At 42.1% G+C, this 16,381-nt stretch overlaps 1 protein-coding gene across 3 annotated transcripts in view; it reads left to right on the top strand.

Moving 5' to 3' along the window:
* The first annotated feature begins 2,043 nt into the window (after positions 1–2,043).
* The window catches only part of SLC30A8 (solute carrier family 30 member 8), a 32,877-nt gene continuing 18,539 nt past the window's right edge, over positions 2,044–16,381 (top strand). For all 3 annotated transcript variants that reach the window (XM_030505693.1, XM_030505684.1, XM_030505678.1), the window contains exons 1-3: positions 2,044–2,209; positions 10,458–10,654; positions 14,587–14,733. In XM_030505693.1, coding sequence (XP_030361553.1) covers positions 2,130–2,209; positions 10,458–10,654; positions 14,587–14,733 — 424 coding nt within the window. In that variant the 5' untranslated portion in view covers positions 2,044–2,129. The remainder of the gene's footprint in view (positions 2,210–10,457; positions 10,655–14,586; positions 14,734–16,381) is intronic.

Raw genomic sequence — 16,381 nt, 5'->3', positions numbered from 1 at the left:
TTTGTGGAAAGCTCTGAAGAGATTTCTTTCTACCCTGCCTCACAGCCTGTCTCCTGAGAGGTACAACCATCAGCACTGACAACAATAAACACAAAACAAAGGTCTAGATTAAATGCTGGGAATGATCTATGGCTTTGTTTTGCTGGTATGCACCTGAGGCTCAAGACCCTTTTGCAAAATGAGGGAAACTCATCTATCTCTCTAAAAAAAGTTACATGCTTCCAGTGATTTGAAACAGAAGCAGGCTTTATCTGTAATCTTCTGAGCTGGATTTTAAATTTCCCTTAAATTGAGGGTGCTTAGACCTGATACTTTTGCTTAGCACCTTAAGAAGACCTAGATCCATCCTAAATCAGGTCCCAGGTCAGGTTTATTTTTCAGGCATCCCTTGTCTGTGACAGGATGTTGGTGCTTGCTAACCAACAAGATGAGTTAGGAAGCACACAGGAACACTGCAATAGCAGTGGTAATCATGGGATGGGGAGCCAGCAGAAGCCCTTGTTGGGTATGAATTATAAACCTGTGTTTGGTTCCAGGGCGCACAGCTGGAAAGGCTGTCTTCCTTGTCCTTCTTTCCTCCCTCTTGGCAGCAGATTAAAATTGCTACTTAATGGTATTTCTGGGATGATAAGTAGTGTGGTACTTCTGTCTTGGAAAATTTCTGCAAATGCCCTGGATCCTTACTATTCATCCTTGGACCTGAATCTCTTCTCAAACCAGCCTTGCCAGTCATCCACATTTTCAGGTCCAGTAAGTGGCTGCAACTTAAAAAAAACGTTAAAGAGCAAGTATGTGATATCCAGACAAAGTTAGGAAGTCTCAGGAACGAGTCAGAAAACTGATCTCTCCCACCAAAGGGTCTTATAAAGGTGCATAGTTGAGTATAAGCACCTGGGAAAAGACTCTTGAGAAAATGACATTAGAGAGGCAGAGGTGTCAGCACATTGTGGAAAAAACACGTATTTCTGCCACTTGTCAGCAGCTGTTCAGAAAGGTGTTTGAGACACCATCAGCTCCTTGGCTCACAGCTTCCAGGGAAGTGCTTGCACAGCTGACATGTGAGAGGCAACGTGTGGACCTCTAATGGCAGAAACCCATTATTTTTGCATTCATACCATGTACAAATGTGCACCCCTACTCCCATAAATCTCAGAGCATGTATAGTGCAAGCTGAGGGAAGGGAGGGGAGATCCCAGCTCATCATATATGTATTAGGCCACGCGTGGTAAAAAAAGGCTGCAGAATTTAAATGCAGCACCCAGTGTTTGCTCACTGCCTATTTCTAATCTCCCCTGCAAAGGCAGGGCACGGGTAGGGATCTGAATCACAGTCTGCTTCTGTCATGAATACAATAAAAGACAGGCAGCACCAGTGCAAAATTTCCCATTAGAGCTGAAGAACATGTCTGGGGGCAGGCTGTGGGAGAGGTGAGGCTGAAGGTCTTCTCCTCCCCTCTGGGGACCACGGCTGCCCACAGAACTAACAAAGAGAATAAAGCAAAAGTAAAAACCGCAGTCCTGCTGAAATGGAGATTTCAATAACCTGTGTCACAAATGGCAATAATAAGCAGTCTCTTCTGTTTTGAACCATTAGGAGCAAACATGCCAGGGGTAGAAATAAATCTACAGAGAGATTGCTTAGATTAAAAGGCTTGCACCAAGCCAGGCGAGAGAGGTGTACTTTCCTCTCAAGCCGAGGAAGCAGAAAGGCAAATAGTGGTTTGAATGTTCCCAGGCAAATTGGGCTGTTTTAATTACCTTACCTTCCCTCTCCCTTGACCCCAAGCCAGCTACTGGGAAAGCACGCACCCCCGCATGACCAGATTGCATATCACAGCATCAAACATGGATGGGAAAAAAAGGAAAACAGGGAGGGAGGACTGAAGCGTCCAATCTGACATGCTCAACAGGTTGCTGGTTGGCATGTTAGTGACGCCATCAGCACTAGGAAAGCAGATTTCTCTCACAGTGGGTTTATTGAGAAGATTATTAAAACCTTTTCATTTAAAAATATTTGGCAGAGACTTCTGCGTAAGTCGGGAGGACATTTTTTGCCCACATCAGCTTCCAACAGAGAAAAGAGAGTAGAAGGGGGGGAAAAAAACAAGCAAAACCCCACCGACTTTCCTCATGGCTGCCAAAAAGGGTCTTGAAAGAGCTTGCCTTGTGAGTAAGACGGACACCAAGAAGTACTCCTTGGCCCTAGACAGGTAACACAACTCTATTTCCTTCACTGCCATTGTTTTGTCTTTGAGAGGAATATGAAATCGCCAATATACCAATGGACTGCAGAAGTCAAAGTATGGGGTGTTTCACAGTGCATACTGGGAACATCTTTCAGTACTTTCAGAATGTTTTGTTTGATTTTTTCCTTCCCAGACTTTCTTACTAGATGTGTGATACATTTACTAGACAGCAGCCTGATGTGTCTGCATCTGTGATGGATTGAAGCAATCTACCATTGACAAGTGTCTCCTGCTATGTATTTTATAAGCTTAGTAGATTTATTGTAAGATGCAAAACCTCATGGATTATGCTGCAGTTTTAGACTGAATTATAATAGTACTGTTGACATCATGTTTGATTCAAGACTCCTTCATGCTCGAATGTCTAAATTATCTATTTGGTCCGAAAGAAATGTGATGTTGCTAAGGACTTGATCCTGCAAAACTTTGTTCATCTGGATAGGTCTACCAGACTTGGAGCTGGTGTACTTCTTGTTTGCTGGAGAGGTCTTGTGAGTAAATGCTCACTTGAGTGAGGAAGGACCCCCTGAAAACATATGATATGCTGTAGCTTGGGTTAAAAAGTTAGTATAAATGTCTATCACAAACTAGTTTTGCAGTTGAACTTCTTTCCATTCTTCCTCTTGACTCAGACCAATTTTTAAAAGAAAATAGATGCTCAGTTGCAGCTTAGCACCTCTTGACATTTCCATTATCTCATTGGTTTTCAGGTTATTTATTGCTTGGCTCTATTAAAATGCGTGGGACAGAAACCTGGCATAAACACTGTCAGTTCAAATGGAAATCTGTCTCTCCATTTTCTTATACTGGGGTCACTGCCATCATATTTTAGTCATTTGAGTGTCTGGGTTGCTATTTAAATATTATTACATGGCTCCATAAATATACATGGCACTGTCCAAAATGACTTCTGTGGTAATATTTATATTTTAAAAAGATGCCATATGATTCTGCAATTCATTTTGGTTAGTGAAGACTCTCAGAGCTTTTTAGATAGTTTGCAATTTTGTGGGCACAGCTTTAGTGCTTGAGGTCCTTTGGCCCCCTGCCACTCCTGGATGCAAGGACATGTCTGGACAAACCCTTTACATGGTGCGGGGAAGGGTGTCCCTTGATAGGGATAGTTGTTAGGCTGCCTCGCAGGGATGCTCTCATTTCCCTGGATCACCAAGAACAGGGAATATCCCCAGTGAGAAGAGAGGTAGGATGCACTCTGGGGACAAGAATCCCTAGCAGCTGATCCTCCCATCTGAGAGCTGACTCACTTTCTGGAGGAGTCGATTTCTTTCTGATAATTATATCTTAATTTAGGATTGAAGTTAGTTGGGGTGAATAGTTGCAGCAATTACAATTGTTGGGTTGGTTGCTGCAGATACATCCAACAGCCCCTGAGCTTGAGGGCTAGTCCTAGGAGGGCTCCATAGCAGAGGTCCTGAGATGGCTGAGTTACTGCAGTGGTAACACAGCTCTCCAGGAGGAGGAGGACTTGTTGTCCAGGCATGTGGCTTTTGTGCTGCACCTCCTCGGCTTTTCTTACCAGATGGAATTTGATTAACTGCACAGTCTCATTAGTCCATCCCAGCAATAACCAGAAACAGAGGCTGAGAACTGAGGTGTTCCTCCTGTTCAAAGAGCTGGCAGCTCAGAGGAAGCCCTCGCCCTGCTGCCCCTCACAGCCCAGTGACCCAGCATGCCAGCCTGGGGGCTGGAGTGTGGCAGGGGGGATGCAGCCTGCTGGGCTACAGCCTGCACAGACTGGCTGTGTGCACAGCTTCAGGTGTCTTAAGCCGATCAGTAGAAATAAGCTCATCTTAGCCTTTGGTATAAATTACCACATTTTTCCATTCCCTCTGTGTAGGCTTAATGAACAGCTCTAATGCTTTCAACAGAATTTATTTTGCACACAGATTGCCAATTTCTTTGCCATCCCCCAGCCTCCTTCTTTTTAATAAATGCCATTATTACAATACACAGGGAACAAAATTGTTTTTATCTTAACCATGTGAGTAGGGAGTCTGTGTCCCTGCAGACAAGGCTGTGTGGAGGACAATGTTCTGTACATGCCAGACCTGACTGTATTCACTAGTGAGCTTGAGAGCATTGAGGTTTCCCATGTCAAACTTGAAATGCTTACAAGAGTGTGGGCTATAACTGAGCTCCCTGAAGAATCAGCTCAGCTGTAGGCTTGCAGGGTCATTCACATTGTAAAGGATCTCGGGAGGTTTCTGGTCTAACTTCCTGCTCAAAGTAGGATCAGCCAAGAGATCGAACAAGGTTGCTCAGGGCTTTATGTGGTTCTAGGTCTCAGGATGGAGACTGCACAACATTTCTGGACAATCTGCTCCAATATTGAATTATCCTTGCAGTCAATTTTTTTACTTATATTCAGTCTGAACCTCTCTTGTTTCAATTTATGACCACTGTGTTCGTCCTTCCTCCATGCACAGCAATAAGGCTCCATCTTCTCAATAGCCCTCTCAAAAATACTGGCAGGCTGCTTCTAATTGCTTGTGAACCCACTTTTTTGCCAGGCTGGACAAGCCCAGTTCCCACAGAAGTGCTCCATCCCTGGTCACACTCTGAACAACCTGTGCCAGCTTATTGATCTTTCCTGTACTGGGGACTCCAAAACTGGGCACAATATTCCAGATGTGGTCTCAAAAATCTGTCTCAGGTGCAGGACTTTGCATTCTTTCCTGTCAAATCTCAGAAGGCTCCTGCTGATCCCTTTCTCCAGCTTCCTTATGGCAGCATTTCCTTCCAGTGTATCAGCTGCAGCCCTGGGTAGGCATCATCTGCCAACTTGATCAGAGTGCATTCCACCTCCTCCTCGAGGTAACAAACAAAGATATTACACAGGACTGGTCCCAGGATAGGACATCACTTCTCACCAGCCTCCAGGAAGGGTATGAGCCACAATGGCATCAGGGTCTGAAGCTGAGCGCTCAGAACCTCCTGCTTCATGTAAAACGTGTTGTCTGTAAGTCATGTCAGGAAAGATTCATACAACATCTCTTTAAATTAGGTCTGAATAAGGTGTCTAAGATAGTTTCCTATGGTCTTTTTACAGTTAATGGTGATGGTGGGAGAGCATAAATTCTTCAGATGATTTACAATTTGTTATGTTATTTTGAATTTGTTATCTATCTAGTGATCTAGATATCCACTTATCAAAGTCTAGGGAATGTTTTAACCAAATTCCTGAAGTTTCCATGAATGAAGACAGGCCAGATGATTTTATTTCTTTCTGATCAGTGTAATTTTGGCCAGAAATATTCAATATTCCACTTCATAAATCAGTGGGTTTGTATCTGATTGTACCAACTACACTGTGAACTAGATTTTTGGCTTGATCTGGCATGGGTTTCTGGATCTCTGATTATGTTCTTTATATATCACTATATTGAGATTTGAATACCATCACACAAGAGAAGCTCAAGGCTTCTGGTTTCAAGGTCTTTATTTTTATTTTGTCTCCCAAACAAGAGACAAGAAAACAAAAAAAAAAGAGAGCAATGCTGAAAGCAGGAAATATGTGTAAAAGCCTCGGGGCTTGTCTTCATGTCAAAGTTTTTAATAGAGGACATTAATGTGACTTGTAGTTATTCCTATCTATCAGTGAAGCCTTAGGCTTGTAATTGATTCTTGTCTCCCAGGTTCATTCCAGTAGGCAAAAAGTTTAAAGTGAGTCTGAGGGATGATTTCTTCAGGTGAAAATTGATTTTCTATAACAAGCACATAGGGGATATTTTCTTCTTTTTCTGCCTTCCTGCAGGCAATATGAAAACTCTTACGAGATCAAGAGTCCTCATCAAATAAAGACTTTTCCACCACTCCTTGTGCTTTGCAGAAGTCAATGCTCAGGAAAACTTTAGGTGTTTCTTGTGACTTTTGAAGGGTTTTAGCTGCGGGCCCTGTGGTTATTTTCCTTTGTACTGGCTTGCCATGTGGTCCTAGGAGCATACAGTGTCTTAGGGGACTCAGCAAAGCCCATCCTATTGCTTTTGTCCTTAGGTGACATTAGGACCCTGTAGAAAGGACTGTGAGTGCCCAATACTGGCCATACATCATCTCCATTATGCCCACTTCAGTTACACACACTTCATCTCAGAAAAAAGAACTAAGATAGTAAGAAGTATGAAACAGAAATTAAATAACTAGGACACCAGGGGTAGAACAATGATGCACAGCATCATGAATGATGTAATGAAGGTAAACAGGGAATAGCTATTCATTATTTCTAATAGTACCAGAACTAATTAAAAGAGCAGGCAGACAGCTTACGAGTAACAAAGGATGCATTACTTTTACACAAATCATAATTAAACTGTGGAACTCAACACCTTCAAGTCAGCCAGGTTTGTGGAAGAAAGATGTGTGAAAGGCTATTAGACACAAGCTCTGGTTCAGCCACCTCCCCGCCTCCAGATTTGAGCAACCAGGGAGCAGTACTGCTCTGGACATGTTCCTTTTTGGTACTTTTTCCTTACATATTCCCTCATGATCAGGACGGAGTTCAGATACTTGGCTACACGCACTTTGGTCTAACTCCACGTAGCTATTGTTCTACTGTTATGTAAAAGGACATTTATTGACAATACATTTATGCATACGTAGCCAGGCTCTCAAAATGCAACTAAATAAAATAACTATAGGACAAATTCCCATCTACTAGTCATCTAAATGTATGAAAATACATAAATGTTTGCCTTTGTTTTGTGCCCACAATAAGAGAAAATCTGGACAGCCAGGCTACAAACAAGCTCTTTAATGACTTGGAAATATTTAAGATTGGTACATCAGTTGGAATCAGAGTGGTGCCAGCATAAGGGAGGTGACTATGGCTTTGATAAATTTTCCTCTGAAGGCAGTTTCATTATCCTTTCAGGCATCAAAAAAATTACTATTTCCCCTTGTGAAGGAGATGGTCTCCTGTGGGAAGTGCAGTGATTTCACATTTTGCTCTTTTGACTAGGGATCTCATAATGGTCTAGGAGGACAGCAATTATTCCCATCAGCCTGCAGATCAAGGCACCCAACTGATCAAGTGAAAACAAACAAAAGGAAGTTGTAATCAAAAGCTCTTGCTAATGATTTGTGTGGAATCTGCAATAGGTATTAATATTTCCTACTTCCCCCCTTCCAGGCATGACTCAGTGGGAGCCCTTCTGTGACATTCCCCTGACTATCTTTGTTACAAAGGAAAGAGAATTTGAGATGGAGGAAAATTATTTTTTAATCTGGGACTCTGCTTGCAGTGTGCTTGTGCAGAGATCTGACACTCAAAGGCTACATGTTGCTCTAACACACTCAGAAGGGGTTTATGGTTTGGCAGAGCTGATCTCTGCACCTTGAGCTTTTGATTCACACATTTATAAAACTGCCTCTTCGATTCTTTTAATTAGTGGCAGGCTGCTCTTGGAAGAGAAAAATAATGGTTACGCATGGGAGCTGGCAGGAGTCTTCCCAGCTTATCGGGCCAGATGCTGCTCTGTGAGTTCAAAGGGAGCAGCAAATGCTCACCACCTCTGACAACGCAGCCACTTCTGTTTAGGTACCCTTTAGACAGAAAAACATGACATTTGTGGGTTTATGCTGTCTCTGTTTGCTTTTGCGCCTGCTCAACACGATCTGTGGACAGCGCTTTCCTACCCCTTACTGGTACTCTGAGGTTTTGTTAGTTGATGGAGGGACTTGAAGATTAAAACAGGGAGGGGATCACAAAGCGACCTATTTTGTTAACAGCAAGGAAAGGATTTGGTGGCTCAGATATACGCAGGGGTAATTTTGGCATCTCTGCCCTGACAGGCTGTTGAGCTGATCATGACTCACGTTGTTAAGACAATTTTAACGTTCAATGCCAGCTGATGAAAATCGAGCTAAAGGGAAATTAATCTTACATTCAAACTAAAGAAAAGTTAACTCCAGAGAGGGATCACAAGAAAGAAAAACTTGCATGCCCTGATCTCCAGGGGAGAGAGTGAGAGAACTACAGTATTTTATTCACCCATCTCAAAGGAATCAATTTGTGGTACCTTCTGAGTCTTATTCCTCAGAATAATATTGTGACACAGTGCACATGAGGAGCCTGAGGAATGAAAAACTAAAGGACTGGAGAAGGACTGGCTAGTGGGGACCGCAGCTGCCAGATGGGCAGCCTGTTCCCCAGATGGCCCAGCTCTGTTTATTTGTTGTTATGGGGAAAATAAAGGAAAACACAGACAAAAGAGCTAAGAAAACTCACTGTCTCCAGGCATCGGGCATTAAATCTGACCAGTTGTTCTTCCATGCAAGCTCCTCCTGTATGTACAGAGGGAACTAGTCACCTCTGCTGAGCAAACAGAGACCACATGCTACCCTGGCTGGGAAATGGACTGACTCAGGGGAACATGCTGCATCCTTGGAACATCTCAATAATATTTACGAAGCTAAATCCATGCTGATTATCCACACTTGCAGGGCTTGGCTGCCAAGGTGGGTCAGCTCTTCTCCTTTTGCCAGTACCTCTGTGGTGCTGATGAGCACAAGGGGATGAGGCATCTGCAGCTCTGCAGCTGCCTTTGCCTGTTGCCTGTCACTGGGGTGTGGGCTGCAGATCCCTGGTGGGACTTTGGACCTGCTGAGCAGCTGCAGCCCACTCAAGCTGCCCCAAAAGGCAGCTGGAAAAAGCCTGTGATTTCAGTGCAATTTTTGTCTTGACATGAAGTACTGCAGATTGGCAGCCACTGGCATGATTTCTTTCCAGTGAGATTTTAGGCATCTTGACACTTCCATAAACAGTGCAGAAATGCTACAGAAAGTTGCCAATATCCATGCACTTCCCGGAGCACAGGTCTCCTTTACATGCCTGAGGAAACAATTCTTACTGGTCTCAAAGGAAAGTCCTTAGTCAAAATGGGGAAAAGAGGCTGTCATTACTAGGGCAGCTAAGCCCAGCCCCATATCATGTCCCCAGGCTAATTGCAGACTTGGAAACAGCAGTGGAGTTCGCTGCATTCCTGGGTAAGCTTGTGGACTATGTCCCTGCACACGCAGACCTCAAATAGCTGTAAGAGGTGGATATATGGATGTTATGTATGTGCATCTGGGCAGAATTCACCTTTTGATGCCACAGTGCATCCCACAAGCCTCGGTACACGGCAGTACATATTTTACCAGTGGAGCTATCACATTAGAAGCAGGTGTGGCAACAAATGTTCTATCTGGAGAGACATAATGGTTTTCAGTTGAGCATCGTGGGACGGGGTTTAGGGTTTCATTTTGTTTCTTCGTTTGTTTTTTCCATTTGAGGTCTTCTCAGTTGAGAGATGAGGAGGAGGGAATGTCCTGGCTTACCAAACCACCTTGGGGGGGCCTCTGGGCTGCTCTAGTGAAAGCATCACATCATGGTCATTCAAGAGCTCCTGCAGTTTCAATGCAATGTGCTCTGTCCTGGACTTCTCTATATCAATCCTGCATGTCCTACATGGGAGCCCTGATAAGGACAGCGCTGAGGTTTTGTGGCAGAGCACATCTGGGTGGGAAATCACCTTGTGATAGAGCAATGCTCCAAGAGCCACTCCTGTTGAACTTCTTGCCTTTTTATGGTGTCAGTGGCACAAAGAGGTCAGCATACTATGAAGAATTTATTTCTTTGATTTTTTTAAGTGTATTTGAAACTTTTTGGCTAATATTTTCTATGCTCAGGCTCTGCTGGGAGATTGATAGTTTTTATACATATGTGTAAATTTGAGATAAACTAGTTCTGCATGCAAATAAAGGAAAGAAGTATCTTTAGTCAGTTATATTTGGGAAAAATAAAATATTTCTTTTTTTTTAATTATCTTCCTGACAAAGCTCTTGGGAATAAAAAAATTATTTTTTTCTGTAGAATTGTCTTCATGCTATGCTGAATCTTATTACTATTTGCATGAGGTATGACTTATCGAAAATCATAGAGTGTGCATAAAATACGCAGCCTAAGAAAGTAACCCTGTGCTTCATAAACTGCTAAAGGATGTAGGAAAGCCTGAAGAGCTGGGAAGTATAGCCAGAGCAGTCATTTCATGAGCATCTCCCTCCTGCAGAGCCCTGCCTGTGCAAGCAAGCCTCTTCCCAATGCGGCTTTTATCTCTTGAAAGCATTAATTACATAGTTTCTGGGGCTGCAGGTCTAGATGCCCAAATCACCAGGGTTTTTCCGTTTTAACCTTCTCTTTCTTTCAATCCCAAAGGATGAGCTGGCATCAGAAGAATTTAAATGAAGAGAGGCAGCAGCAGGAAGCAGAAGTTACTGAAGCTAATCCAGCATATCACTGTCACGGCTACCCACAGGCCTATGAGAACAGAAAAAGGGAGCAGCATCAAGCCAGGAGGAAGCTCTGTGTAGCATCAGTAATTTGCATCTTCTTCATGATTGCTGAGATTACAGGGGAGTATGTTTGCCCAAAGAGAGCTCAGTTTGGTGCCCAGCACAGCTATATTCATGCCCTTTTGTATGCACTCTGACTGCAGGGACCCATGGTGCACAGAGGTCAACCCATCTGGGATAAAATAACTCCTTTCTCCCCAGTTTAAAAAAAACGAACCTTTTTTTTTTTTAATGTGAAATTATCAAAACATTTTCATATATTCATTTAATGATCGCATCTGGGTAGGAATACAAAGATCACTAATAGTCTGAACTGTTCTCCCAGGTCTTTAAGCTGGGTTGAAAGTGGCTCACATGTCTTAGCATCATGTCAGAAAAGGTTTCTCATAAATTGGGTTACATTTTTTTGGAAGAGATTAAAAGATTTTACGTATTTATCCAGGCCAATGAGACCTCAGCAGTGATGAAGGCTGCTAGCAGCAGGGTCTGATATTAAATGCAACAGTCTTTACAAAATCCATGGAAATTCGGGGCCAGATTCACCATCTGTTTTTCTTCACTTAAGTCAATGTGTTTATACCAGGGCACGTTTATCTTTTAAATTGGCCTGCTGGTGTGTCTCTGGATCAATGGAAGATTATTCCCCTGTCTAATTAGTTTTCACTTCTGGACCCATCCTACAATATCCAATATAAGTATTTGGCTTATTCATAGAGCATTAGCTTTCATTTTGTCCCACCAATCTGCTCTCTGCATGGCTTCTGAGATACTTATACCCACCCGATAGTTCCTGGCTCTTTAATTTGCCCTTCTCTGCAGTGAGGCAAGACAGGGAAAGGCATGAGGAATCCCACAGACTTTTTGCCATGTGTGCCCCAGGGGATGTAACAAAAATCAGGCAGGAAGGCCTCTGAAACCCATGTTTTCCCAGCTTCAACAGCTCTGGAGCCCCATGAAAATGAAATAGAAAGGCTTTCTCTTCCCCACAGGTGAGAAGTGGAGACTGAAAGCGCAACTGCATTTCTGCCTCCTCTTCTGGCTGCCAAACCCAGCAGGGGCTTCTCCAACTCCTCCCTCCCAGGCGCTTTCTCTGCATGAAGCGCTGCTGTTTGTAGGTCATCTGCATTTCCCCCATGAAAACTGGTGCATACCATTAATATCCATGCAGTCATTTCCAGTGCCAGAAGTGATGCATTATTAACAAAACCATATAATCAGTAGGCTTAAGTTTGGTGAATGCGGCAATGCTAGAGGATAATTGGAAGGACAGATGATACGTTAACTAAATGTTTCATTTTGCTTAATGAATCATACAGCTTTTTTGCAGTGACAGCTTAAGTAACAGGCTTGAAGACCATTTTGCTTCAGACCATTAAACTTTGACAAACCAGTTATTAACTGCAGTTACAGACAGTAGTCTATGGAGATTTTTGTAATTATGAACCATACATTTAATTTTTTTAATTGTTAGGCTAGACTGGCTGTGCCTGATGATTGACCATTGAGTGACTGACAATTTTTGCTGCTTTGTGGTACACAAAGCTATAAACATCCACTGTAGGCAATAGTATGTCAGAAAAGGCACTTGTTGGGATCATTGATACACAGCAATAAAAGCCTGTAACTGTTAGACAGCCTTAACTCTTGAAAATGAAGAATATGTTCCCCTTTCTTCTCCTCTTCAGGGCAAACAGCTTCTGTGGGCTTTATTATGCTAAACAGAAGAAACAAAGCTACATCATTCGCAAAGAGGTTGAACAGTTGTACTTCCTTGAATCCCTAGATATTTCCATGATGTTTTTTCCTCAAACCATCTGTGCTGGTCTTGCTGCTCTCCCAAAAGGTGCACTGTTGGCTGAGCCTGATACACCAACTGTTGCTGAAAGACTATTATCTTCTGTTCTTCTAATGCAGATCCATCACAATCTCCATAGATTTGGAGATATTAGTCAAATCGATTACACCCTATGTACAACCCTGACTTGAAAGTGCTTTCCAAGGATTTTTAGTGGCTAAGGACCAAATATGGATTTCAAAGTACTTTATTTCCATTTGGGCACTAGAAAGAGAGATAAACCCTACATGTGCCCTCATGTCTAAAAGGAATATAAAGACTTGCCCATATTGCTAAGATAAGCAGACTGAGATCCCAGAAACTCAACCAAGGCATTCATTATGCCAGCAACACATAAAACAATAGTTCTGTAACATTTTTCAAAGATGGCAGGCTGGAAGCAAGCTTTTGTAATGCTGTCCCACAGAACATGGAAACAGTGTCTAAAATGCAATAGGGTTTTGCAGGCAACTTGTGCTCTACATATTTGTTTGCTCAAAGATAGCTGATGCCTTGGTTGTTAACATCTGTGCACTGTCAGATAAGCCTGCTTCCTTCTGCTATGCAAAATTGCTTCCCACTTGAGAAACAGCTACCCTGCAAACAGTGAAAGTCAAAGAGCTGTGTTATGACCAAAAAATACATGTGCATTCACACCCGCATGCTCTGGGAAATCTCTATTCTGTTGAATTTTTAATTTCACTGCAAGAAATGAGATGCCCCCAAATTCTGCAGTTGTGCTTACTCCCTTTTGGAAAGTAACTTTCAGGCAGCTGTAAATGGGATGAATAGGAAGGCAACAGAGAAAAATAATATATGCCCTGTATGTGCAATATACATTCTCCTGTGGTGACAAATCATAAAGTGTTAGGTATTCTAATCTCAAATCTGTATATGGGAGGAAATTAAACAGATAGTCCATCCTGCTGGCATGAGGACTTTCAATCTATAAGGAAATGAGAGATGTGTAATGTCCCTTTGGCAGTGGTATCTTGTTAATGGTTCGAATGAGGCATTTTATGATGTTTTTCAGGATTCATTGATTCTCATATGGGTTGTAGTCAGGAGAAACAGGTGAGCTGAAATTAATTATATGACTGAAGGATGGAACTGTATTGCCAAAGCAGAAATTAGATATTTTGGCTCTAATATTTCACATTTCCCTTTTTCTACATTGCTACTCTGATGAAAAGATTCCCTTGCTATAACAAGTTCACAGGACAACTTCCTGCCTGTGATCCTTGTCATGTCCTGCAGCCATCAGCAGCTGGAGTACTTTAGAGCAATCTTTTAGTTCCTTTGGATTTGCCTTTAGCCCTGAGACATGGTTAGAAAAATTTGGTAGAATAATGATATTTGGCTTACTGGGTAAAATAAATGTGGTTTCAGATAGCCTAAAATATTGATGGGTTTTTGTATTTTTTTTTTCCCCAGAATTCACACGAAACCAGAACGCCCCAAAGTAAAATGACATTCAGCCACATTTTTTTGAGCTCTAGCAGGAAAATTCAATCATGCATTACAGATGCAAAATGATAGATTAGTCCTATGAACAGAACATTTTTCTCTATTCCTTCACCAAAATGGCTGGTTGTTTATCACAGCTTTTCTCTTTTTTTCCCCTGTTTATCACAGGGACCTTTCCTTTTATTCCAGTTTTAGTGTTGCCTGTGACAAATAAACAGTTGGGCATCCATCCATCCAAAACTCAGGAAGAACATGCATATTTTCCTATGACAAATAGGAAATTAATCCCATTAGCTAAGTCTCTTGAGGTTTTGTACATAAATAAAAATATCAGTGATCTGTGAAAAGATAGTGGGAGGATACTGGAAATGTGATCCCTAATACTTTAATGAAGAAACCTGATATTAAACCAGACACATTAAAACAATCCAATAGTAATATTACTGCAGCATTAACATATCACAACTCTTATTGTCCTTCTTGGACAAAGGAGTTTAGCTTATTTCTTTCTACGAATTCATACCTATCACTGCATGAGCAAGGTACAAAATGAAACTATCATTGAAGAGTTTTGAGTTGTGCATTGAAAATGGAAAGTTCCCTTTGATTCACAGGAAAGCAGGTCTTGAGTTTGATTTGGTCAACTCAAACTTCTGACCAGAGCCATGATACGGATGTGTGTTTCACACAGGTGGGCAGATTGCGGGGAGCCTGGCAGTGATCACTGATGCGGCACACATCCTGGTGGACCTGACAAGCTTCCTCATCAGCCTCTTCTCACTGTGGCTTGCCTCCAGACCTCCAACCAAACAGCTGACTTTCGGGTGGCACAGAGCAGGTAGAAAATGTGTCACAGTATGAACATATGGAATGGGAAAGGGAAGTCATCATAGTCAGGGACTGGAAAACGTGCCGATGTCCCACAGGTCTGCAGATAGAGATAGTGCACTACTGCGCTCAAAGCCTTCAGGACACATGGAAAAGAGACCAAGCCAGTAAGCTTCAAAGAAGTGAAGAGCACAGTCTTGTCTTACCTACAGAAGTGTCTTTCAGTTCATTAATATAGTTTTGGACTGGTGCTAGCTTTGGCAGAGACAATAGCAACTTCCCTCAGTGACTTCAATGTGAGGAGGACCAAGTCCTCAACCTACTATGAAACACAAGTTTCTATAGAAGTAGCAATACCCATTAACATGAGGGTCTACTCTATTTACAGAATGATAATTAAATAATATTATTATTACAGTATTTTTAAAAGACAACAATGTTATACTTGTAGAAAAGTGAGATCCTTTAACGTTTGCCATTTCTAAATCCTCTCCCTGTATCACTGCTCTTTTTTAGTAGATGGAAGCACTGGTAGGTTTTTAAAGTTCTCTGTCCTCAATGAAAATCAATATATTTACAGGTGACACCTAATAACAAAAGCCTTACAACCAAACACAAGTTCTTTTACAAGAGATAAGACACCAGCAGAATATTAAATATGAAAAAAACTTTCTGGGTGCACAATTCTGTTCAAGATTTAGAAACCTAAATATCAATGTCTACAGATACATGAGAACATATAAGCACAGGTTTCTGAGAAGTTCAGCAGAAATCTAGACTATGTTCGGCTGCATAAACATAGAAGTCTAGTGCTACAGCCCTAAGGTGCCTGAGACACATCGGAATGGTAGCTGTCACACAAGATCCACAGGACACTGCACAGGATGCCAAGCACAAGAACAGGGCATCTCAAATGCCACTAGACACTCACAGTTAAGAAACTAGGATGTGTTCCTGGTCTGTCAATGGAGCAGGGAGCTATCTGAATCACCATGAATTTGATGCCCATTGTCCACAAAGTGAGCTTAGGCACTTAGCTCACACATACATATAGACATACTAATTTAGTTGTCTGTATCTGGAAATTAATCCTATGTTGGGTGTCTTAGGACTCAATTTAGTTGCTCATATGTAAGTGATTAGTGCTGTTAGAAAAGCCTTAATGTTTTCCACAAAGTCTCCAGCTGCCATTCTGGAAGTCTATGTATCATCTATACATTTGAGTCAAGCCACACATGAAGGTGTTAGTGTATCTCAAGTGGCTCTAGACACCTATGCACCTGAACTGAGGACTCAGATGATAAACGCTTCAAGGCTGTTCAATATGAAGGTCCAGAAGCAGCTTCTGATGCAGGATGTCTGTAGGCTAAGGTTGCTTGTAGCTGCAGAATGTACCAGGGACGACATACACCATACGCATCCTGTCTTTATATTTCTACCTAAGTATATTCTATCAACTTTGCTGGAAACAAGCTGCTGGGTGAGGCAGAGGCTTAGTATGACTGAAGCATGGCTAGCATTATATAAACAACACAGAGCTGAATTTTGCAGCCTTAGCAAACTACTATTTACCATCAGTTGACCCAGAATTACTTTTTGTGTTTATGTTCTCTTAGCCTGCGAAGAAAGAAAAGTGAAAGACAAACTTCTCTCTTGCT

The sequence above is a fragment of the Strigops habroptila genome, chromosome 1 (assembly GCF_004027225.2).
Source record: "Strigops habroptila isolate Jane chromosome 1, bStrHab1.2.pri, whole genome shotgun sequence".
Classification (NCBI taxonomy): domain Eukaryota; kingdom Metazoa; phylum Chordata; class Aves; order Psittaciformes; family Psittacidae; genus Strigops; species Strigops habroptila.
This window is presented reverse-complemented; position numbering and strand designations above follow the sequence as displayed.